Source organism: Podarcis muralis, chromosome 8 (genome assembly GCF_964188315.1).
Source record: "Podarcis muralis chromosome 8, rPodMur119.hap1.1, whole genome shotgun sequence".
Taxonomy (NCBI): domain Eukaryota; kingdom Metazoa; phylum Chordata; class Lepidosauria; order Squamata; family Lacertidae; genus Podarcis; species Podarcis muralis.
Genome location: NC_135662.1, coordinates 83,583,615 through 83,609,344, shown reverse-complemented (window position 1 = coordinate 83,609,344; position 25,730 = coordinate 83,583,615). Strand labels below are relative to the sequence as shown.

Sequence of the window (25,730 nt, the reverse complement as noted above, 5' to 3'; positions counted from 1 at the left end):
CAGCAGGTTTTTTAGACAACAGAGGTCCTTTGTAAACTTAACACTGGCTCCCTACAAGTCAGGATCTGAAAACTAAAAAATCATTCTAGGGAGATGCACATTCCTTTCTCTGGATCAAATCCATCCTCTCCCCTCTCTTCCAAATTTCCTTCAGAATTTTAATAATAATTTAATTAAATCTTAACATTACATATACACCGATGCTAACTGTGCTTGGCAACGCTGGAGTTTTTTTTGTGTGTAAACCAGAAATTGGAAACAGCCTTTGGGATCGATTCTCAAATCTTAGTTAAGTGGGGACATTAGCCTGGAGTAAACATAAATGTTGAGGGAGAACTGGAGTACCCACAGACTCATACAGACCTCCCTCTTCCCCTGTTGTGCAAATATTCACCCCGCCCATTTTTAGGGCTAACTATGGGAATTGTTTACGTGGGTGGTACTGTGGTCTAAACCACTGAGCCTAGGGCTTGCCGATTGGAAGGTCGACGGTTCGAATCCCTGTGATGGGGTGAGCTCCCGTTGCTCGGTCCCAGCTCCTGCCAACCTAGCAGTTCGAAAGCATATCAAAGTGCAAGTAGATAAATAGGTACCACTCCAGCAGGAAGGTAAACAGCATTTCCGTGCACTGCTCTGGTTTTGCCAGAAGCAAATGACCCGGAAAAACTGTCTGTCTGGCCAAATGACCCGGAAAAACTGTCTGTTGGGCCAAATGACCCGGAAAAACTGTCTGCGGACAAACGCCAGCTCCCTCAGCCAGTAAAGCGAGATGAGCACTGCAACCCCAGAGTCTTTCGTGACTGGACTTAACTATCAGGGGTCCTTTACTTTTACCTTTTATGGGACTTGTTTAGTGCTGAGCTGAAAATTCGGTAAAGCAAACTTCTGGCTTGATTATTTTTTGAGAGGGGGTGAAAGTACTCCAAAAACCCCTGATGAAGTAGGCTCATCTCCCTCCTCCCCACTGTCTATTTAGAGGTAGTGGCATCCCACAACACCAGCTGGTCACTCCCCTCCCCAAATCCAACTAGGGTTGGGTGTAATATATTGGGTGAATATGTCAATTTCAGTTTCTCTGAGTTACTCATTTTTCCCATCTTAAATTTGGTTCTGCACATTTGCATATCACCTTGTGGGATTCACCTAGCAGGAGGTTGGCTGATATAGTCATATGTCTTACAATAGCTGTCCTTAACGACATGTTATTGTATCTGAATGATGTTCTTTGCTCTGGAATTGCATGACGGAGGCACTATATATATGGAGGGGAGGTGCAGACCCTCCAAGTGTCCCTATTTTCCAGGGACGTCCCTGATTTAGAGAAGCCTTCCTGGTTTCTGATTTGATCCCGGAATGTCCCACTTTCCCTTAGGACGTTCCTATTTTCATTGGTAGAAATGTTGGAGGGTATGGAGTTATCCGACCCACAGAGCTGTCTGAAGGCATTCCTGCATAGGGGAATTTTATTTTAAAAAATGTTTTTATATATGTTGGAAGCTGTCCAGAGTGGCTGGGGCAACCCAGTAAGATGTGTCAGGCATAAATAGTAAAATTATCATTATGGAATGGGATGGCCCTATTTTCCTCAGAGAAATCTTGAAGTGTATGGAGGTGTGTAGAAGAAATTTAGCAGAACAATGTGAGGTCATGGGGATAAACTGAAGTATAGGCACACCCACCCCACACACTTACACATATCCCACTTGTGTGCAACTGCAGGTCACCACAAAATACAGAAATAAATAGATTAGCCTTCCTTCACTTGGGGCTGCTGCCCAGAAGTGAGTGAGGGAAGCTGTTATATATTGCATTGAATAGGATCCAAAATGCAGCAGTCTGAATGGTCCTAGAACAATAGGATCCAAAATGCAGCAGTCTGAATGGTCCTAGAACAATAGGATCCAAAATGCAGCAGTCTGATTGGTCCCAGAACAATGCAGCAGTATGATTGGTCCGCAGCCACCCAATCCAGCTCCAGGTGAAAGTGAGTCCACAACCTGATTGGCCTACAGGAGAATCCCGGAATTAGCCAATCACATGCAGCCCATTGTGTAAATAATGTATATAAAGCAGATATTGTGGGGGAACTTCCATTCCTCCTCACCACTATGAGCTGAATAAAGAGCATGAAATCCACTCTCGACTCCGAGTATATTTCAGAAGCCATGCCGAGCAGTGGCCCTGATCAAAGCACAGCTTGGTACATGAGTCTCTCTCTCTCTTTCTCTCCTCCCCCCCACTCTCTATTAAAATGGGGTGCTCCTCACTTTATGCAATTTCTCTTATGCGTGCAAAGGCCCAGAGCGTAACCCCCATGTATATGGGGGGGATACCTGTATATTACATTCTTGGGAGAAGCCAAGACTGGATGCAAGGCTGTTGTTGCTCCATGTATAGTTCTGTCCTAACAGAGATTTACTCTATTATTATTATTATTATTATTATTATTATTATTATTATTACAGTGGTACCTCGGGTTAAGTACCGTATTTTTCGCTCCATAGGACGCACCTTTTCCCTCTTAAAAACTAAGGGGGAAAGTCTGTGCGTCCTATGGAGCGAATGCAGGGGGGGAGGCAGGCAGGAAAAGCCCCCAAGAGCCGCACACAAGCTCCACGCGGCTCTTGCGGGCTTTTCCCCAGGAGGGAGATGGGTCTGATGCGGCCAGTCAGTCCCTTCTCCCTCCTCGTAGAAAAACCCGCAGGAGCCGCACGCTCCTTAAAGGGTGCGCAGCTCCTGTGGGCTTTTGCGGGAGGTGGGGGAATTGCCATAGCCACGCGCAGCCTCTCCAGCTGGGAGAGGCTGGCTGGAGAGGCTGCGCAAGGCTAAAGAGGAAGCCAAGGCAGCGAGCGCGGCTATGGCAGAAACCAAGACAGCCAGTGGGATGGATCCCGCTCGCTGTCTTGGCTTCTTTGCTCTTTGGGGCTGGGGGGGAAACCCGGGCTTCCCCCGCAGCCCTGAGAAGCCCTCTAAAAACTAGGCGCGTCCTATAGAGCAAAAAATACGGTACTTAATTCGTTCTGGAGGTCCGTTTTTAACCTGCAACTGTTCTTAACCTGAGGTACCACTTTAGCTAATGGGGCCTCCCGCTGCTGACGCGCCGCCGGAGCACAATTTCTGTTCTCATCCTGAAGCAACGTTCTTAACCTGAAGCGTTTGTAACCTGAAGCGTATGTAACCTGAGGTACCACTGTATTATTTTTAAAAAAGAATGCCAAAAACACTTCCTAAAGGTATGATGCACCAATCCATTTAATCAGGTGTGCCAACTCTAGGGGGCCGAGGTGTCTTTGGCCCCCTCAATATTTGTCGGAAGGGGGCCAGGTCCTCTCAATGTTGAAGGGGCCTGACACGAGTCACATGTTCATGAAGTCACATGCATTACGCATCACGTGTCCCAGCTTCAGTGGGCAGCTCCTCTAGAATGCTCCGTCTCCTCCAAATGTCACACACACAATGTGCGACATGAGTAATGTCCCATGCATATCGGGGGCAACCTGGTTTCTTTGCATTTAATATTAAGCACCAGGGGCGCGGGTGGCATTTCCGTGTGCTGCTCTGGTTCGCCAGAAGCAGCTTAGTCATTCTGGCCACATGACCCAGAAGCTGTCTGCAGACAAACGCCAGCTCCCTCGGCCAGTAAAGTGAGATGAGCGCAGCAACCCCAGAGTCGTCCGCAACTGGACTTAACAATCAGGGGTCCCTTTACCTTTACCAGGGAAATTGTAGCAACCAATTCATACAGAGATTCTAAAATGGAATTTGTCACAGCACTAGAAACCCTACCAAAGGAAACAATTTTAATTTGGCAAAGCCAGAGGCTGGGTGAGCTAATAGTCTTTCCCACCACTATGATTTTATATTTCCTACTATAAGGCCAAGGGCTCATTTGCCCTCTGGGTCAAGCATGTAGTAGATCTCTGGGTCTCCAAAGGCTACCTCTGAAGGAACACCTCCTATGTGTTATTGTGTTGTCATATCAACTTACAAAACACCGCACAAAGGATTGCAGAGTGCTGTACTTACTAGCGTTTTGTAAAAAAACTTCCCAGAGCATGGTAGCACGGAGGAAATCAGGGTAAAAGTAGAAAGTTTCATGGGGGGGGGGGGGAGAGAGAACTAAATCAGGGACACCTAACTGGTATTTGGGCTTTAAACCCATATTTCATCTGGAACAATTTTGAGAATGGGCGCAGGGCTTCCTATATGCCCAGTGGTTCTGGAAATGACACAGCAGATGAGTAGCTGCAGACAAGGGCTTATCCACACTTTCCAGGCACAGTTAATGCTTTAAAGCTTTGTGTATGAGTGCTCTCTCTTTCTCTCTCCCCGCCCTCCCCAAAGCCTTCCCTGCCAAAACCTGCTCTTTACTGCTGAATTGGAGCAAATGGCAATTCACAGAAAACTCGATTTGCCTTTTGTTGCACTTCAGCTTTAAAAAGCAGGTTTTTGTGGGGAAAGTTCTTACCGTATTTTTCGCCCTATAGGAAGCACTTTTCCCCCTCCAAAAATGAAGGGGAAATGTGTGTGCGTCCTATGGGATGAATGCAGGCTTTCGCTGAAGCCTGGAGAGCGAGAGGGGTCAGTGCACACCGACCCCTCTCACTCTCCAGGCTTCAGGAAGCTATCCGCAAGCCTTGGGAGCCCACGGGAGTTCCCGCCGGGCTCCCACGGCTTTTGGAGAGCTGCCTGCATCCCTGCGGATAGCAGCCTGTTCTGGGGGCGGGGTTGGGGGAAGCTCGGGCTTCCCCCGCCCCAGCCCCGCACCCGGGGAAAAAATAATCCCCCCCTTTATTCCCCCCCAAAACTAGGTGCACCCTATGGGCTGGTGCGCCCTATGGGGAGAAAAATACGGGTATATATATTTATTTTTATTTATGATTTTCAGTTTTATACATTTCAATAACTTTACAATCATTTTAACATTTCAAAACTTGACTTCCTTCCCCCTCTTTCTGCGGTACTTTAAATTTATTTTTAAAAATATTTTCTGCACATCTAAATTAACTTAATTTGCTCATCTACTTTAAATATATGCTCTTATAAAACTGCACGTTATTACAATAATCCTGCCAATGCTCTTTGTGGGGAAAGTTCTGGGGTGAAAAACCCCAGCACAGACCTGTGCCCAGAAAGAGTGGGACAAAAAGTAGGTTTGAGTCAATTGGAACGAATTTACTACTGGTTTCGTCAAAGCTTTTCAGAGGGGAACCAAAGGGTCCAGCTCATCCTTACTCACAGCAAGATGAGAGAAAATCACGAATGACTGCTGGAAGCCAATTAACCCAGATATGCAAGATAAAAAAAGATAGGTTATAGTTTGGGGAGTTGGGCATAAAGGAGGATGCCATAGCCACCTGGCCAATATAGTGCTTCATGAGCATAATAAACAACACAACAGTATATAATTACTGCTTCTTAGAGGTCCAAATGCTAAGTGCTGAATACATCAAGGAAGAGTGTGTTTTGCTCAGTGCTAGTGAAGATCCAGGGGACGCTGGTGGTGCTGTGGGTAAAACCTCAGCGCCTAGGACTTGCCGATCGCATGGTCAGCGGTTCGAATCCCCGTGGCGGGGTGCGCTCCCGTTTCTCGGTCCCAGTGCCTGCCAACCTAGCAGTTCGAAAGCAACCCCGGGTGCAAGTAGATAAATAGGGACCGCTTACTAGCGGGAAGGTAAACGGCATTTCTGTGTGCGGCTCTGGCTCGCCAGAGCAGCTTCGTCACGCTGGCCACGTGACCCGGAAGTGTCTGCGGACAGCGCTGGCTCCCGGCCTATAGAGTGAGATGAGCGCACAACCCTAGAGTCTGTCAAGACTGGCCCGTATGGGCAGGGGTACCTTTACCTTTTTAGGGAAGATCCAAATAATTTCAAAAGAGAGCAGCCTTCGTTGCTAACAATTAATTTCCCAACTTCTCAATGCAACTTTTTTCTTCTTGTCTCTGTGCAATTTGCAAGCTTGCTTAATACTTGGTAATTTTTGGAAGGTGTTACACTAGTGCTGCTGTTCATTTTTTTCTTTTATGGTCCTGCACAGCTACCTATATATTTAGGTGGTGTGCAAAATATGTTGACTCAAGTATCAAGCGATGACTTGCACATATGGCTGTGCCATCAAAGGTTAAGGTAAAGGGACCCCTGACCATTAGGTCCAGTCGTGGACGACTCTGGGGTTGCGGCGCTCATCTTGCTTTATTGGCCGAGGGAGCCGGCGTACAGCTTCCGGGTCATGTGGTCAGCATGACTAAACTGCTTCTGGAGAACCAGAGCAGCGCACGGAAACGCCGTTTACCTTCCCGCCGGAGTGGTACCTATTTATCTACTTGCACTTTGACATGCTTTCGAACTGCTAGGTTGGCAGGAGCTGGGACCGAGCAACGGGAGCTCACCCCGTCGCGGGGATTCGAACCGCCAACCTTCTGATCGGCAAGCCTGAGGTTCTGTGGTTTAACCCACAGCACCACCCACGTCATCACAGGTTAGCTACTGCCAAACAGACCTAATACTCAGACTAGGAGAAGCTCATCAACCTAGTGGCAGGGAAGGCAGGGAAGAAGACAAACTTTGCTGCCTCCATTTCATCCTCATTGTGCAGAGTCTTTTACAGTCTGGCCCAGAACCAACAGCAGCTCACTGTGGCTTGTTCACAAAACATTTTGAGGAGAAAAACCGCTTGCATCCACCAGGATCTTGACTCTGCTGTTACAGCAGCTGAATCTCAAGGGGTATCCAGAGGTCTACCCATGAGGTGGCACAAGTCAAGCAGTACCCTTCTCAAGGATTGCTTGACCCACAAAACCAGTGGCCTCCACTCTTTCTGCAGCCACTGCTTCCCCATCTTCTGCCATCCAAGGGTGCTCCTAACTTACCTCAGGGAGGAAGGAGACAGGAGTGGCTGCGAGGGCAGCAGAAATTAGAATTGGATCCAGCTCTTGGGCAGAGCTTTATTTTCCCCCTGAGGAGAGCATGGGGAATACATGTCACATCATCCCTAAGGGAAAGTGATGCTGTTCATATCAGTTACCGCAGATGGAGGACTGGGCTGGTGGAAATAGACCAGAATAGCATCATCTTCCCACCAGGGATGCTGTGGTGTGTAGCCTGAGTGCACTCTTTGGTGGGAAAGGAAGATCTGCAGGGGAGCTGAGACAACCTCTGTCATCAATGGGGCACCCTTCTCCTACTCTGGGTAAGTTGGGAGGATTGCTTGGCCGGGGGGTGGGGGAAGGTGGCAGAGACAACAAGCAGGAGTTCCACTGACCATGACTGATTTATTTATTTATTTAGTTAGTTAGTTAACTAGTTTATTTTTTATATCCTCTCCTTCCTCCATTCCTGAGCATAGGCCAGTTAACAGCACAAGATCACTAAACCAAACATAAAAATATAGTAAAACAGCAGCGAGAAATATCTAAAGGGCCACCCTCTGAATGCAATGCAGTTCATGATCCAAGTGCCTGGACAAACAGGAACGAATTCAGCCTGGGTTTTAACATGTCAAGCACAGGGGCAGGCCAAGTGTCACCTGGAAGGGTTTTGCCTTTGCTCGGTTAGAGGTTCACCAAGGATCCCTTTGAGGAAGCTCCTTCAAAGCAAACGAAGGGAGGCTTGTGCATCCCTAAATCCCTCTTAGTAATTCCGTCTTATGTACTCAACTCAAGCAAGAGTAGTTTTCAGGTGACTGTTTTGCAGCTCCCAGTGACTGGAAAGCAGTGGCTGACAAACAAACTTTGTCCATGAGTATGTGGAGATACTTTAGCCGTCCCAACCAAATTATTTGATGGTTACCTCCACGACGGCACATCCCAACATGATGTCGGCAGGCTTTAATGTAAGCTTTGCAAAATGAATTATCTCCTTTAAGATAGAACCAAGGGCTGATTCCCACATGACACTGTGAGAAGGTTTTGATGATTTGCATGTGTGAACGAACCATAAGAATCTGCCTTATACAGAGTCAGGTAAACAGTCCACCTGACTTAGAACTCTGACCAACAGCAATTCTTCACATGTGTATTCACGTGAACATGTGATAGAGGACCTGCAATAGGATCTGACTAAGTGCACCACTTCAGTAAGTTTTTAGCTAAAACCTGAACATCTCTGCGTGGAAAAACAGATTTATGAAGTTACAGAAACCGCCTTTGGGTGGAGATGCGCCTTTAGGTCAAACAAGAGAAGATAACATCATCCCTGGCACTCTTGATGAACATCAAATTATTCAGCAGCAAAATATATTCAGTGAAATCATCTCTGCAGAAAATTAATGCCAGCTTCACTGAACTTTCAGTGTTTATGTACAGATCTCCATCCCACGTCAGGTGGGATTCACCCAACAAGGCATATGCAAGGACTTTTGCTTGAGTAATAGGGCTTTCCCCCATGCGCCCCCTGAATTTGGAGAACCCCCAGAACAGTGTATGGGAGGAGGGAGTTGTTCCACCCTTAGCCAATATTCTACTCTAAGGGACACTTCCAACATGATGGAGCAGCAAGCATGTGTTTAAAACTGCCTGAAGACAAAGGGAGCCACAACCAATAATGGCTTCCTGGATCACCTGTTTCGATGTACATGCATATACCACATTTGCACAACTTGTGACACACCAGGCTGAATGCAGCTCACAATGGCAGAATGAGTGAAGCAGGGATGGAAAGATATTGAGAGGAAAATGGCAGTTTTAAACAACAGCAGAGGTTTGAGTGAAGCAGGGATGGAAGGCTACTGGGGAGCTGTGTTTTTTTAAGCACCTGTTTTAACGAAAATAAATAGCTTTTCACTGTTCTCAAACCTTGTTTTAAATTGCCACATCCCTGCCTCAGTGTCACCCCCTGCTCGCTCTACTCAAAATCTACTGTTTAAAATCCCAATTTTCACCCTCTCAGTGGTTCTCCCTTCTTGCTCCAGTTCTGTGGCCACTGCCATTTTAAAACCTGCCTTCACTTTTGCTCCCCTTCATGACCCTGGCATTATGGAAATCCAGGTTTGTGATGAGGCACTACATATTGTCCACTGGGAGTTGTGCTCTGTCATTCTTATAATAAACGCTCCCCATGAACAGAGGTGGGTGGGTGGAATTATAGCTTCCGCAAAATTATGCACAATATTATTATAAAATTATATATATATATATATATATATATATATATATATATATATACACACACCGTATTTTTCGTCCCATAGGACACACCTAGTTTTTTGGGGGGGAAATAAAGGAAAATATTTTTTCCTTTATTTCCCCCCCAAAACCAGGTCGGGGAAACCGAACCAGGTCGAGGAACAGCGGGATGGCGGCGCTGCGCCTCCCTGCTGTCCCCCGAGCTTGTGGGGCTGGCCGATGTCTGGCCGGCGCGTGGGGCGCTCTGCTTCAGCGCGCCCCACCTGCCGGGCGGCATGCTGCTATCCGCAGCGTGGGGAGCCCTGCGGGGAACTCCTGAAGGGCTCCCCACACAGTGGATGCCTGCCCGGTGCAAGGGGTGCTCTGCTTCAGGGCTCCCCGCGCGCCGGGCGGCAGGCTGCTATCCGCAGCGTGGGGAGCCCTGCGGGGAATGCCCGGTGCTCCGGGAAGCAGGCTGCGGATGCGTTCCCGAAGCGCCGGATGCTCTGCTTTCAGCGCGCCCGGCGCTCCGGGAAGCAGGCTGCTATCCGCAGCCTAGACAGCCCTGCGGGAACTCCTGCAGGGCTGCCTAGGTTGCGGATGTCTTCCTGAAGCCTGGAGAGGGGGAGGGGTCGGTGCGCACCGACCCCTCTCGCTCTTCAAGCTTCAGCGAAAGCCTGTATTCACCCCATAGGACGCACACAGATTTCCCCTTCATTTTTGGAGGGGAAAAAGTGTGTCCTATAGGGCGAAAAATACGGTATGCTGATATGCTTGTTTTATGTATATATATTTCTCACACACTCAACCACATACCTATGCAGTACATGTGGCAGTAAAATGTATGTTTGCCGGTACAGTCTTCTTGTGAAATGTTTCATACATAAAAACGTATTTTTAAAAACACCACAAATTCTCTTCCTTTTGAAGCTTCCACAGATGTTTTACCTGCACATCCATCCTGAATTTCATTGCAACAATAGCTACAACATTTTGCATTTAATTTCCCCCCTCAACTTGTTGGCATCTTTACTCACCAAGCCTCCACATGTTGAAAGTGCTACAGATGAGTTTTTGTGCAATCGCAAGACACCTTGATAAAAGCAAAAGTCTTCTGCTGGGTATGTGTGTATTGACTTGGTTCTCCCCTTGCCCAGGGTCTGTATTGTAAATCCAGGTGCCACGAGAAAATCTGAAGTCTTCAGGTCAAGCTGGAAGTCGTGGCCAAATCCATGGAAATGGAGGTGCAGCGAGTCAGTTTCTCCCTCAGATGCTTCTCTCTTCCTCCTTTCATGGTGTGCAACTCCATGACTTACATAAGCCCCATTTTGGTCTACTTCATATGCTGTCACAATATCATATTCTGTAAGCAGTCAAGGCATAGAGTCAGAACTTTCAGCAGCATGGATGGCGGCAGGTGCAAAAGCAAGTGTTTGCATGCATTTGTACGCACAGATTTCCTGTTGCAACCTGGCTACTGAAAAGGTCCCCTGGGAGGAGGGCTTGATTGTTAAATTGCTCTGGGTAGCTCTATGAAAGGAAATAGGGGTCTCCTAAGAACTCTCAGAAGGGACGCGGGTGGCGCTGTGGCCAAATCACTGAGCCTAGGGCTTGCCGATTGGAAGGTCAGCGGTTTGAATCCCTGCAATGGGGTGAGCTCCCGTTGCTCAGTCCCTGCTCCTGCCACCCTAGCAGTTTGCAAGCACAAAGTGCAAGTAGATAAATAGGTACTGCTCTGGTGGGAAGGTAAGCGGCGTTTCTGTGGGCTGCTCTGGTTTACCAGAAATGGCTTAGTCATGCTGGCCACATGACCCGGAAGCTGTACACCGGCTCCCTTGGCCAATAAAATGAGATGAGTGCCGCAACGCCCGAGTTGTCTGCAACTGGACCTAATGGTCAGGGGTCCCTTTACCTTTACCAACTCTCAGCACCCACAACAAACAGTTAGGATTCTCTGAGGTGAGACTTGACTGTTGGTATGTTGCTGATTTAAATGTAGACTGCAGAAGGGGCCAGAGAGACCTCAAATCAGGGGTGGGAAAACTTCTGATTAATGTGTTTCATTAAATCCAGCATGAATCCAAATTTGGCCCTTAAGGCCACCCCCCGCCCCAACCCCAATGACCAGCTGCCTCCACACCTGACATCACACATGTCACATGCTAAGGGCAGGTAAGGATGTCGCTCCAAAGGAACAATAGGAAGGCGGTTTCTTAACAAGGAGGCTTGCTGACTGCCCTGACAGTGCTGCTGGGTTGGGCTCCACTAGAGAACTGCTCATTGGGAATGCAGAGTGCTTTACAATCAGCTGCTCATCCTTTGCCTACAGTGGTTTGATTTCACTGTGACATCAAGTGATTGACAGGTGGACCTATCAAAACTGGCCCAGGGGGTTGTGTAATGGATCCAGTGTCCCAGCCCTGCAGTAAATTGGGAGTTTTGTGGACATAGCCTTTTTGCATTCCTGCATAACAGGATCCATTAACCCATTATCACAATTTTTTTTTAAGCAGATGCATTTTCCTAGCGATTACAGACCTAGCATTTACGCTGCATTTCAAGGGTAGATGATGAGAACACATAACTTATTCTAATAGCAGTGAGGATGTGAGGAATCTTGTTGTGTTTAGGGCCCAGACAATCCTTACTAGATGCAACAGAGGGGAAGGGGAGAATTATATACACGATGGCTCCATCTTTGCCATAAGCCATGTGTTTAATCCGTCTAGTTCCAACCTACAAAGGATAGAAATTTCCCCAAAGCTGTTTAAATGCTATCTTGAGAACATCTCAAATAAAAGTCCCGATAAACTTAACGAGAAAGTTCCACTTGAATTCCAGGGAGACCTTCACTGAATGTTTCAGGCTATTAATGTTCACTATTCAGCACCCCCTGGTGTTTTCCTTCTTATCTCCACCAGCACAACTTCTTTTAATACAGACTTGTAAATTGGCTCTCAAAAGTCACAGCCCTGCAACATTTTTCAAAAAAGACTTGCTTGCTCGGAGTGTTTGGTGGTGGCAGTGGGCTGGATGGCAGGCTCCCTGCCTCCTCGCCGATTGCTGAGACTGCAAGAAGAGGGTTTGCTCCTCATGCAGCCAGCCTAGAAGCTTAGTAGGCTGGGGATGGAGCCCCTTTGCTGCCAACCAACTACAGTCACACTAGAGAGCCAGTGTGGTGTAGTGGTTAAGAGCAGTGGACTCGTGATCTGGTGAACCGGGTTTGATTCTCCGCTCCTCCACATACAGCTGCTGGGTGACCTTGGGCCAGTCACACTTCCTTGAAGTCTCTCAGCCCCACTCACCTCACAGAGTGTTTGTTGTGGGGGAGGAAGGGAAAGGAGAATGTTAGCCGCGTTGAGACTCCTGAAGGGGAGTGAAAGGCGGGATAACAAATCCAAACTCTTCTTCTTCTTCTTCATACCTCAGGTTACAGCTGCTTCACGTTGCGTTTTTTCGGGTTATGGACCCACCGAAATCCAGAAGTACTGGAACAGGTTACTTCCGGGTTTCGGCAGTCGCGCATGCGCAAAAGCGTTAAACCGCGCTTTGTGCATGTTTAGAAGTGCCAAATCACAACCCGCGCATGCGCAGATGCGCTGCTGCAGGTTGCGAACGCTGCGGGTTGTGAACTTGCATCCCACAAGGATCATGTTCGCAACCCGAGCGTCCACTGCATATTTATGCATGGTTACCTGGGGGTAAGTCCCATTCAACTCAGTGGGACTTACAGAGACAAAGGGCTGTGTTGTCATTGTATGAATATAAAGAGAAGCACGGTGTGTGTGAATAAGCTCAAGTACCTGATTAACACCCTGATCCAGAGAGCTCAGTTGGTAGATCATATGACTCTAAATCTCGGGGCTGTAGGGGTTCGAGCCCCACGTTGGGCAAAAAGAAGAAGAAGAAGAAGAAGAAGAAGAAGAAGAAACATTCTCCTTTCCCTTCCTCCCCCACAACAAACACTCTGTGAGGTGAGTGGGGCTGAGAGACTTCAGAGAAGTGTGACCGGCCCAAGGTCACCCAGCAGCTGCATGTGGAGGAGCGGGGAATCAAACCCAGTTCACCAGATTACGAGACTACCACTCTGCAGGGGGTTGGACTAGATGACCCTCAGGGTCCCTTCCAATTCTCTGATTCCATGTTAGGCAGGCATGAGATTTGCTCCATGTCCAGCAACAGAAAGACACCAGTCTGGCAGCTCTTTCCATCTGCTGCTGCTCCTTTTTGGTGTCTCTGCTGGATGGGAGAGAACAACCTTTGCTTCGTGAGCATCATCCAGCATGGAAATCCACGAGGCTGCCAGAGAATGGTAGAGGCAATCTGTGCCTTCTCTGGGAGCCTGCATGACTCCTCCATGGGAGGGGGAGCCTCCCAGCATAGTTAAAGTGAGATACTGAAGGGGGGGGTCAAGCACTGCACACCTCTGTTGTGACCTTGCTGGGTTTCTATGAAAAGACCCCCTGCCCACCCCCCGCCCAGAAACATAGGTGACTTGTCAGAGGAAGGGACAAACACTCCACCCATCTTCAGACAACCTGCTCACTCACTCACCTGGGTGACCTTCCTAATCACCTATGGCAACCAGGTGAGTAGTTAAAAACAATTAGGCTTTATTCATGTTGCTTTCTGACACTATTACAGAACAGGGTAGTTCCAGTAGGGTATTTTGCATCTGGAAGTTTTGTAAGCCTAATAAAAAAAAAAAGGCTGAACTTCCTCCGGTCACAATCGTGAGGAAAGGGTGCAGATTCTGCACCCCACAATATTTGGATTCTTAATGAGGCTCAGTTCTGAGTGGAGCAACTCAGCAATTGGGCAGACCTTCCCTTCTGGGCTCCTCTCACCATGTAGTAAGACCTCACTGAGGGCAACAGTTACTCATTAGCTTGAATGTGTGTGGATGTGATTTCCTCACCCATTAAGTTATTATTCTTAGGTCTTATGTTGCAGGGCGGCAGCCACTCCAGACGGGAAGAAAGCCAGTTACAAATATATCAGTTTAATTTAAGAAAGCCACGCTAAAATAGCATATACGTTTATGTGCCTGTGGAAATCCATTAACGCCGATCCAAGGCAATGCATCAAGTATAGCCCATATTTCACAATCTCTGCTATTCCAGATATCAACATATTAATCAAAGAGTTTTCACTATTCATTTATAGAAAGCAGCAGGTTTTGTTTACAGCCCAGTCGTAAGCGTATGTTTTTCGAATTAAGATGTAATTGGGAGAAAGCCCTATTGGGCTCAGTGGGGCTTATTTCTCAGTAGACCTGCATTGGACATATAGCCTAGAACAGCCACAGAATCTAAACATTAGCAGCACTTATTTCAAAACACTTTGTGATCCCAGGTGCATGAGTTATCAATCCTATTAATATGGGCAGAACCTCAATCAACCACTCAAAATAAAACCCTATGCACACCTACCTAGACAAAGGTCCCATTGAATTCAATGGAGCTTACTTCAAGGGAGGCACGCACAGGATTTCACCATGTGACTGCAATTCTATGCACCCTTATTCAGAAGCAACTTTCGCTGAATACATGGGAACTCATTGACTTCTGAGTAAACAGGTGTCGGGCTTTACAAGCCCCATGTCAGAGGAGCTCCTGAGCATACGCAGAGAATTATAAAGGAAGCCAAAGAGATCATTTCCATTAGACACCAGCCAACTCCCTTACAGGCTAATATAACCAATCACAAGGGTTAATACAATATAGGATCTACTCTGCTCACTTACCACTGTTGTCTGTGAACTCCAACAACTCAGAGTGCAAAGAGGAAAGGAGATCTGGGCTCCCAGCGGCTGCTTGACCTGCACATGTCACAGGTGCACTCTGGAAAAGGGAGGAGGTGACACTAATAATAATAATAATAATAATAATAATAATAATAATAATAATTATACCCCACCCTCCTGGATGGATATATACAAAGATTAAGAAATATAGGCAAATGGGGAAAGGTTACACAGAATTTATTTATGGACTCTCTGTATTGCAAAGTCCTTCTTAACGCCATCAGCATTATTTGGGGTGGTCCTGCCGCGGAGATCACCGAATACTGGCTATACTGGAGTTTGCGAGAGAGAAAAAGAGAGGAGGCTTTCGCACAGCTGTCCTGGGAGAACCTACCTGGAGCTGCGCTTGGAAGAGCAGCCAAAGCCACAGCCCCGCCAGGCTGCCGGACGGCATCCTCCTCTCCCGCCAAGCGGAGCTCCGCAAACCACCCCTAGCGACGGAGCAGCCCGGACGCCGGGCGCCTGGCTCCTGTTTTGGAGAGGGAAGCGGAGCGCGCTGCCAGGGTGGCCGAGAGCCGCATGCCCCGGAGCGGCAGCCTAAAGCGCAGGCATGGCAGGAATGAGCGGAGCCCTCCTTCACTTGGCTGCTGCGGGAGGGGGACGCCCAGCGGCTAAAAGGTGCCTCGTCGGCGGGGGCGGCGGGCTGCGCTGGCGAGGCAGGAGGCGGCAGGTCGGGGCTGCGCGGCGCGCCAGGTGCGGCTCTCCATGGCCAGGAGCCCCAGCTGCGCTCCAGCGGCGGCAGCAGCCTCGGTTGGGCAGGGCTGGGAGGGGGCAGCCGGCCGGCTTCTGCCGAGGGGGCAGCTCTCCCTGTCCCGCCCAGCACCTGCTGCTGCTGCTGCCGCCCCCCCTACTCCTCCCACGTCGAGGCGAGGGACGCCCCTCCACAAAGGAGAGAGGGGAGGGGCGTGGGATTTTGCGCGCAAGCTCGCCGACTCTGCCTTTGTCCTCGCGGAGCAAGAGGGGCGGGGGCCGGCCAAATTATGCAGACAAGTGTGTGTGTGTGTGTGTGTGTGTGAGAGAGAGAGAGAGAGAGAGAGAGAGAGAGAGAGAGAGAGAGAGAGAGAGCATAGGGAACCAGGGATTATTCCATGCCCATTTCCCCTGGAGAGATCAGCTTTGCTGCCAGGGTTTAACTTTGCAAAATAGTACTGTATATATGGAAAACAATAGGTGAAAGTGCTCCTGAGAAGGTAAAGAGTGCGCTTCTTTGCCCATCTCTCAGAGAGGGAGAGAACGAAGTTGTGAATTTCAACAGTGAAAGAATGAAGTTACATTTCTGGATGCAGGTGGAGAATGTCAATGGGATTATTATTTTTTTAAATTACTTTTCCTCATTAAAAAAAAAGCTGTAAAACTAAGACAGAGGCAGATTTAGGGGAGCACAACTGATTCAGTTGTCTGGGTGTGTGGGTGGGTGTGCCACAGGGGCTCAACTTTGATTTACAATGGAGTGCGAGAGGCAGGGCATTGCACAGGGCGCTGCTGAAATTTGACACCTGAGGACACAGCCAAAATTTATTTTCTTTCTTTCTGATATACAGGGGTACCTCAGGTTAAGTACTTAATTCGTTCCGGAGGTCCGTTCTTAACCTGAAACTGTTCTTAACCTGAAGCACCACTTTAGCTAATGGGGCCTCCTGCTGCTGCTGCGCCGCTGGAGCACAATTTCTGTTCTCATCCTGAAGCAAAGTTCTTAACCCGAGGTACTATTTCTGGGTTAGTGGAGTCTGTAACCTGAAGCATCTGTAACCCGAGGTACCACTGTACTGTATATGGAAAACAATAGGTGAAAGTGCTCCTGAGCAGGTAACGAGTGTGCTTCTTTGCCCATCTCTCAGAGAGAGGGAAGAGAATGAAGTGGTAAATTTCTTTTTTGTGTGTGTAATTTTTATTAACTTTAACATATAAATTATAATACATATCACAAAGCTTCACCACTTATACAATCTTTTTTTGGACTTCCATCAGCACCTCTGATGATCCACCGTTTTAACCACTTCTTATGCATTTCTTAAATTCATATTGCCTTTAATTATCTTAACTAACCATCCTCCCCTTTATCCATTTTTGCAATAGTTCCAATAATTCAACTCACAAAACTTCTTGCAAACCTACAAACGTAGTCTGATCATCACAATTACTTATCAGTATTTTTTTCAGTAAGTCTGTAAATTTACACCAGTCTTCTGTGAATTTCTGGTCCCACAGATTTTGAATCCTTCCTGTTAGTTTATCTCGAAGTGGTAAATTTCAACAGTGAAAGAATGAAGTTGCCATTTCTGAATGAAGGTGGAGAATGTCACTGGAATTTTAATTCTTTAAAATAAATTTTCCTCATTAAAAAAAAGCAGTAAAACTAGGACAGAGGCAGATTTAGGAGAGCACAATTGATTCAGTTGTGGGGTGGGTGGGTGTGCCACCGGGGCACAACATTGATTTACAATGGAGTGCAAGAGGCAGGGCATTGCTCAGGGCGCTGCTGAAATTTGACACCAGAGGACACAGCCAAAATTGAAAATTTTAAAGGAATCCTTTAAAAGTAAACAAACCCAAAAACATATAGATTGGAAATCTCCAGAGAGGTCATCTCCTGCCTGCAGGCAATTATCATGTCTGCCATCTGCCTGTCTCAGGAGTCTGTCACTTTATTCTTCTGCTGTGGTCTAAACCAGAGCCTAGGGCTTGCCGATCAGAAGGTCGGCGGTTCAAATCCCCACGATGGGGTGAGCTCCCATTGCTCGGTCCCTGCTCCTGCCCACCTAGCAGTTTGAAAGCACATCAAAGTGCAAGTAGATAAATAGGTACCACTCTGGCGGGAAGGTAAACGGCATTTCCGTGCACTGCTCTGGTTCGCCAGAAGCGGCTTAGTCATGCTGGCCACCGTACGCCGGCTCCCTCGGCCAATAAAGTGAGATGAGCGCTGCGGCCCCAGAGTCGTTTGCAACTGGACCTAATGATTAGGGGTCCCTTTACGCTTATCTTTAGAGGTAGACCAAGCCTAGCTACAGTGATGCTACATAGTGGGGACATGGTTTCTGTAACTGGTGGACTTGGGCGCCATTTCTAAATCTACCCTTATTTCTAGGATCCTCAGTAGCATTTGTCTGCTCCAAAGGTGAGCAAGCAGAGATTCCCTGCGTGCTGCTTGTGGACTGGAGAAGGACATCCCATGGTTGCCTGGGGGAGGGGCCAAGCAGGATCTTTGTAAACACCCCCCCCCCGGTGTGCCTTAAGTCACACACAATGAAATATAAGAGCAAAGCAGCAGTTCTCTCTTGAGATGATGATGGGACAGGAGGAAGGGAGTATTCACCCCCACAGATCCCATTTGCATCAGCAGGGGTCCTTTGCCAGCATGGGTGTAGCCACGGGGGGGGGGGAGCTGGTGCCCCCTCCAATCCACAAAAAGTATTGAAAAGCGTTGAAAATACTCAATTGAGTTCCGGCCCACCCAGCAGAAACCTGCCCCCTGTAATGTCCTCTTTTTTTGGGGGGGGGAGTTTTACCCGTGATCTCCCCCCGCAAAAGGCCAACAACAAAATTCCTGCCTATGCCCATGTTTGCCAGGAAGGTTGTTCCATCTATAGGGTTTGACTGGTGCGATAAAACCTCAAACGTTAAAAACTTCCCTAAATAGGGCTGCCTTCAGATGTCTTCTAAAAGTCAGATAGTTGTTTATTACCTTGACATCTGATGCGAGGGTGCCACCACCGAGAAGGCCCTCTGCCTGGTCCCCTGTAGCTTCTCTTCTCGCAGTGAGGGAACCGCCAGAAGGCCCTCGGAACTGGACCTCAGTGCAAAAAGCTGGCAGAGCAATGAATGAAAAGTGTGCCTTTCTACAGAATGCTAGTTTCTTCACACAGTCACAAAACCCTTCTCTCTCTTTTTTTTCATCCAGGCCATCGACCAAAGTTATCAGAGCTCAAGAGCACATTTCAGATGGGTAAACCACTCAAGGAGGGTGTGGAAGAAGGTGAGAGATGTGGTCCAGGAGAAGATATAGCCAGGAGAGAATCCTAAGGACCAGGCAGAATGGCCTGGAGGTCTGATTTGGGTCTGGGCGTAAATTTCCCACCTCTGGTGTATAGGATTGCAGCCATAAGATGATATTTTTTTTTTTAAATCAAAACAAGAGAGGATTTGATGCAGGCACCTAAGAATTTGATTCCCCCACTGCCAGTTCCCACTATTGCGACTGGTTCTGACTCTGTGCAGGCATGAATAAAGCGAGTCTAGGTGCAGAAAGGCCTGGATGCTAACATGAAAATGCATACTACGAAACTCTCTGCTTGCCAGCTGGCCAAACCAAATGTATTAGCAAAATTGGCAAGCGGAGGAGAATGACACAATTTTCAGTGCTGTGACAAATCGCATGGCATTTTGCTGCCTTGTTGCAGTGGGGTGGGGTGGGGGAGCTCATCCGGAAGAGGGAGCTGGGAATGGTTCAGGCACAACTGCTTAACTCGGTGCTTGCAGCTGTTCCCGCAGCCTGGGTTTTGCCATGCCCACACCAAAGCATCGGCGCCATGTTCTGCGCATAGGTGGAGAAATCTGAATCATTTACTCCCAGCCTTCAGGCCGAAGTGACAGAACAGAGGCAGAACCAGTTCTAAGGATGGAAACCAAGTGAATAAATGTGGAGCTGAACCTTTCGTAGTCGTGCGGAAAGGGGAATTTTCTCCAGGTGCAGTTTTTCTGTCTCTGAGGCTGTTTGAATTGACACCTGCCAAAAAACCTCTCTTCTGAACAGCTGTTTCCATGCAGGAAACACTTCCCTTAATATCATTTTGTTTTATTTTTTCCCCAAGTGAAATGTTGGGTGTACACAGAATGTATATATATTTTTGGTTGTTTTCAAGTTGATTTTGTATTGGAAATTGCAAAGGCCCTGTAGGCTAGACAATAAAACATCCCCCCCCCTTGCTTTCTTACATAAAATATGAAATTGTGATCCATCAAGCGAGTCACAAATTATGCTAGCCTGGACCAGTAGGTATACTGTGAATCACAGCCTTCTCCCTGACGTGCTAAGTTTTATACGTATGGAAATTTTTTAAACAATGAGGCAGGATTTCATCACATGAGATCCCACCTGCAGTCTGAAATGATACAACCAAGATACAGCTTAAGCACCTCAGTGGGAGCTAAGCCACAGCTGGTCCTCTAGGCTAAGATCCAGCCTTCAAGACTGATGTTCTTGGGCAAAGCTCCAACACCCTTGGCATCCTTAACGGTTCAAGGTCTGCAGTGACACTCACAGCTACATTAGAAACGCTGGATATTTTTACGATGAAGAGGAGAATGAAACACTTTCCTCCAAACCAACGGAATTCTAGAACTCAGAAGACATCGGACGGCAGGACAAGGATGGCAGCTGAGTCCTATGCATGTTTGCTTGGAAGTAAATCCCATGGGTCTTAATGGGAATCGACTACCATTGCTGCATCGTCCCTAGTCATCCATCTAGCCAAGCACCTAGGGTGACTGTCAAGCATATTTTACACGTTGAGTTGGTTGCTTTGGGCTTTGTGGGCCACCATTTATGCAGACCTGGACAACTAGGCATGATTAGATTTGAAACCAATATAATAATTTTAAAGAAGATTATATCTGGCAATGGGCCAATATATACTGTCTCACAAACGTATGTCTTCACCTTGGTTAAACAGCAAGGTCAATTTTTCACCTGTTAAGGAGAAATACATCATAATAAATCATTGATTGGAAATTGAGTAACTTCCTTGTCTTTACATTGGCAGAAACCACAGACTAAAATGACCTTCAAACTTTACCTCATTAAAAGCTAGCATTTATAAGTGGTGCTAGACACACAGAGCCACGTGTGGGCTCTTCAGTCATGTTGCAAGGAGATTTGCTCGTTCTTTGCAAATGTCGACAAGGCAACTGGGCGGCTGCTACAGGATGCTTTGAAGACACACTCTGTACCTGGATTAAGATTATAAATAGGATCAAGAATGCATCTTCTATCTCAAAGGGCAGTCACTGAGATTACATGAGGGAGATTGGAATATCTGGGTGCTTTATACCAGGCAGTGGCTGGTGTTTCATAGTACAGTCGTACCTTGGAAGTCGAACGGAATCATTTCCAGAAGTCAGTTTGACTTCCAAAATTTTCAAAAACCAAATTGTGGCTTCTGATTGGCTAGGAAGCTCCTGCAGCCAATCAGAAGACGTGGAAGCCCTGTCGGACATTCAGGTTCCAAAAGAATGTTCGCAAACCAGAACAATCACTTTCGGGTTTACAGCGTTCAGGGGCCAAGATTTCCGAGTTTCAGGCATTCGGGATCCAAGGTACGACTGTACAGTGGTACCTCGGGTTACATACGCTTCAGGTTACAGACTCCGCTAACCCATAAATAGTACCTCGGGTTAAGAACTTTGCCTCAGGATGAAAACAGAAATCATGCTCCGGCGGCGTGGCGGCAGCAGGAGGCCCCATTAGCTAAAGTGGTGCTTCAGGTTAAGAACAGTTTCAGGTTAAGAACAAACCTCCGGAACGAATTAAGTACTTAACCCGAGGTACCACTGTACTCGATTAGCAGGACCTTGAGGACAAACCTTGGTTACCAATTACGGTTTGTCTGGAGAGAGAGAAACCATGAGCCCAGGTTTAAGCAGCAGCAGCAGCAGCACCAAAGGAGGAGTGAAGCCGTTGTGATTTTTCCCCACGAGTAGCTACAAGCTCCCTCACTGACACATAGCCTTGGTTTGGCTTAGCACTAATTGTGAGCCAGGCCAGTGCATCCTATGAAGGCCCTACCTGGATAGAAATCATCCCTGAACTCTATTGTGACAGGAGATTCAGGTGCGTCATCTCACTTGGTGTGAGCCATATTTGAAGCAAATGCAAAATGGCAGCATTGGGTTTTGATGGGCCCCTTAACAGGTCTTGACTCTGGAAAGATCCTTGCCAACTGCAGGCACCAGCCATGCCTGTTTTACACTTTCACTCTCCACTTTCCTGTGTTTGCTCTAAAAGAACAGCCCTGCCAGGAGGACTCCTCATCTTTCATCACTAAATGGTGCACAAAGATGACCTAGGTTGAAGCCATGTTGCCAATTTCTGACCTCAGTTACACATTTACTCTACTGAACTCATCTAGCAGCTGCTTTGTCTCGTTCTTCATGCTCCCCCTCTCATTCCCTCTCTGCAGTTGGTCAAATTCTTTTAATCCTTAGATAAGGAACAAGTTCTACCAACGGCAGAACTGATCGCCATCTCCCAGGACCTCTGCAAAGGCCAGGTGTAGCAGACTGTGTGCGATAGCCATGGGAAATTTATAGCCTTATCCTTCTTTGTAACTGATCTCACCACTCCCAACCATCTGTGTGGTCCTGTGCTTAAATCATTGGGAGTTTCCTAGTTCATCTCCAAGGAAAGGCTGATCATTTGATAACATTTGCAGTCTCTCTCTGTGTGTGCTTGCTTTCTTCAGCAAATTGCTTCATGGAAGAAGTTTCTGGTGATAGTGTTGGCTGACTGATTGAAGAAGACAAAATAAGTTTCTTTCTCATCTTGCTGTTGCCTTATACAGAAGAGGGCTACAGAAGCTTGCTTAGCTGAAGAAGGGGAAAACACTAGAATGTACAGACCTCTTATTAACAGGGTTGTTGAATTGAGACAACCATTAACTTAGAGCTTCTTCCAATGTCACCATATTAATGGCAAGAGAGCTGCTTCAGCATAGCTCCTTCTGGTGACCTTTCAGAAGTCTTAGTTCATATGCAAGCATCTCACACAATGTGAGAAGAAACCACAGTGCTACAGGGCCTCACACATCTGGCATGACTAAGTGGTGTGCAGTAGGTCTCACAGCCATCAAGGTCACTTTGGGAGGTAGTCCAAGTGATAGCTTGGGTTGCCACTTGCACATTGCTAGAAAAGAGGAATTGCATAGCCTAAATAAGATGACATAAAGGGGGCACAGATTTTGCAAAAAAATATAATCAAATATAATATAAAACAAAACACAAGAGAAAAAAGAACACAAAAAACAAAAAACAAAAACACACATCTACAAATAAAACCATATCATCATTCTAATCTAATCATTACATAAAGGTAGAGGGTAAAGGGACTCCTGACCATTAGGTCTAGTCGTGACCGACTCTGGGGTTGCGGTGCTCATCTCACTTTACTGGCAGAGGGAGCCGGTGTACAGCTTCCAGGTCATGTGGCCAGCATGACTAAGCCGCTTCTGGCGAACCAGAGCAGCGCACGGAAATGCCGTTTACCTTCCCGCAGGAGCAGTACCTATTTATCTACTTGCACTTTGACGCGCTTTCAAACTGCTAGGTTGGCAGGAGCAGGGACCGAGCAACGGGAGCTCACCCCGTCGTGGGGATTCGAACCGCCAACCTTTTGATCAGCAAGTCCTAGGCTCTGTGGTTTAACCCACAGCGCCACCCACGTCCCTAATCATTACCTACATATACACATATTGACTTCCTTCCTTTGTTCTAAGACCTCAAAATTGTTACTCTTTCTAAGTTGTTGTGTCTAATGTAGATTACCTCTATCTTTATACAGTGGTGCCTCGCAAGACGAAATTAATCCGTTCTGCGAGTCTCTTCGTCTTGCAGTTTTTTCGTCTTGCGAAGCACGGCTATTAGTGGCTTAGCGGCTATTAACGGCTTAGCGGCTTAGCGGCTTTAAGAAAAAGGAAACAAATTTGCAAGAACTCGCAAGACGTTTCGTCTTGCGAAGCAAGCCCATAGGGAAATTCGTCTTGCGGAACAACTCAAAAAACAGAAAACCCTTTCATCTAGCGAGTTTTTCGTCTTGCGAGGCATTCGTCTTGCGGGGCACCACTGTACTTTTTACACCATTTATCTCTTTCTTTAACCCTGCAAAGCTTCATTCATTACATACCGATATGCTTACTCCAGAACAATGTTTTTTCATATACTCTTTAGCACACTGGATGGGCAACTTTCAAGGCCCCTGTTCGTCCTTCTTAGGATTCTTTATCTTTAAACCAGACTTCAACTGGGCAGCCCTTCAAATAAAGGGCACCTTCAAGCAGAGGTCTATCCTCTCTGACTTCCCTTCAAATGCCAAGTCTACCCTCTGTGAAGTAGGTACCATGACCACCTTAGTGGTACCTTCCCATGCTGTGTGTATAATCTCTTGATAAGATGGATATCTGTATCACTTCCCCCATCCCCAAGATTTTGGTTAGGTATGCACCAGCCCAATCTTTTAGAAAGTTAGAGATGTTTAAACCCAGTGAAGTAAATAGGCTTAGGTGTGCCTGAGCCGAACTCTACGTAGAGTTGGAAAGATGTTGAGGAATTCTACTGACCATTTCAGAGCCTTGCACCCTTACAAGCCTATCAATCATGCTTCGGTCCCCAGCATGTTTCAGCGAAAGGGCGGTCATATGCCTTTGCATTTACACATGAATGATATCGTAAAACAAGTAAGATCTATTTGTTTGGACTGGTGCACGTAAGCAAAGTGCCACAATGCTCATGTTCCCTCACCTGTGAAAACAAAAGCCCTTGGGATGGTTAACTAGTTTTTACTACCGTGTCAAAGGTGAAAGAGCCGTTAAGAGCAGTTCAGTGAGTTGCATGGATTGAAAGGGGGGGGGAGGGGGAGAAACCCAGTATAAATGGTCCTCCTGACGAGACAGAAAAAGTCTGAAAACCATAGTGCTGTGCAGGGGGCAGGACAGTTTTCTAGCACCCAAATAGCTATAACATATTCTTCTTTTTATCTACCTAGGACTGGTGTGTGGTCTTCATTTTACAGATAGTAACAAATGTACTGGCTACTTAGAATCCAGTCCCCTACCCCCTGGTGATAAACTCACTCCAAACACCTAATTCCTCAAGAGGACTGTGCGACAATCAGGGCCGTCTTAAGCATATCCGGCACCATGGTGCAAAGATCTCTCCGGCGCCCCCCTCTCAGAGTTGACCTTTTTTTAGGGCTGGAGGAGGCGGGCAGTGGCTGGAGGGCGGCTCCTCCGGCGGGGAAGAGGCAGAGGCTGGACGCGGTGTCTCCTGGCTCAGCTGGACGCTTCGTGCCACAGTGGCCACGGCAGGCAGCACACCGAGTGAGCGGGCCTGCGCCGAAAGAGCGAGGGCGTGTGTGCCGCTCCCACCAACTTGGTTTTTTCCCTTTTAGTCTTCTGGTGCCCCGCAGAATTTGGTGCCTGCAGGCTAAAAGGGAACAAACTGAGCTGATGCTCGATGGGAGCGGCGCATACACCCTCACTCAGCGTGCTCATTTGGTGTTCCCTGGACTCTCGCGTGGTGCTCTCCAGAACTTGGCACCCTGGCGCCCCGTGCCACTAGCCTCAGTGGGTAAGATGGGCCTGGCTACAGTGTCCTTCATATGGACTAGTGCTGTGGTCAGTGGTGCCATTTAGGGAAGGCCAGGGAGCATCACCTCCTTCAAGGACTATGTCCCATGTACAGAACCACTGAAGTACACGTGGCAGGCTTCCGTGTGAAGTAGCTACAGATCCTGGACTAGCTCCACTATCCTTCTGGAAAGACGTACTCCAGATTCCTGTTCCTGGCCAGCTTTTCTTGAGCACGATGGTCTTCCTGAGCTACATTGTTTTACTCTCTGGTTCAGTTTTGACTTCTGGTTGGCTCCTCCAGCTTGCGTCCTGTTTTGTCCTTCATGGTTAATGGTTTGTCCCATGGTTCACCACCGACTGCTGCCCATGACTGAGCCCTGCCAACCTCCTCCCCTCCAACTATTTCTGACCAAGTCCCTGAGGGACACATTTCACACTGAGTAGACTCTTCAGGGACCCGTCCACACCTCTCTTTGAACCTCTGCCC

At 47.5% G+C, this 25,730-nt stretch overlaps 1 protein-coding gene and 1 long non-coding RNA gene across 3 annotated transcripts in view; one reads left to right on the top strand and one right to left on the bottom strand.

Moving 5' to 3' along the window:
• Positions 1-15,343, bottom strand: part of ADAMTS16 (ADAM metallopeptidase with thrombospondin type 1 motif 16) — a 94,759-nt gene extending 79,416 nt beyond the window's left edge. The window contains exons 1-3 of the mRNA XM_077933422.1: positions 15,241-15,343; positions 14,847-14,943; positions 10,138-10,463 (exon numbers count right to left, since the gene is read on the bottom strand). Of these exons, the coding sequence (XP_077789548.1) occupies positions 10,138-10,463; positions 14,847-14,943; positions 15,241-15,300 (483 nt within the window). The 5' untranslated portion in view covers positions 15,301-15,343. The remainder of the gene's footprint in view (positions 1-10,137; positions 10,464-14,846; positions 14,944-15,240) is intronic.
• Positions 15,344-15,429: 86 nt separating this feature from the next.
• On the top strand, positions 15,430-20,638 carry LOC114600091 (uncharacterized). 2 transcript variants are annotated; one of them, XR_013394052.1, is made up of 2 exons: positions 15,430-15,524; positions 18,805-20,638. It is a non-coding gene; the product is annotated as an uncharacterized LOC114600091 (long non-coding RNA). The 2 variants fall into 2 exon arrangements; XR_003707469.2 differs by lacking the exon at positions 15,430-15,524 and adding an exon at positions 15,956-16,609.
• Positions 20,639-25,730: the final 5,092 nt, after the last annotated feature.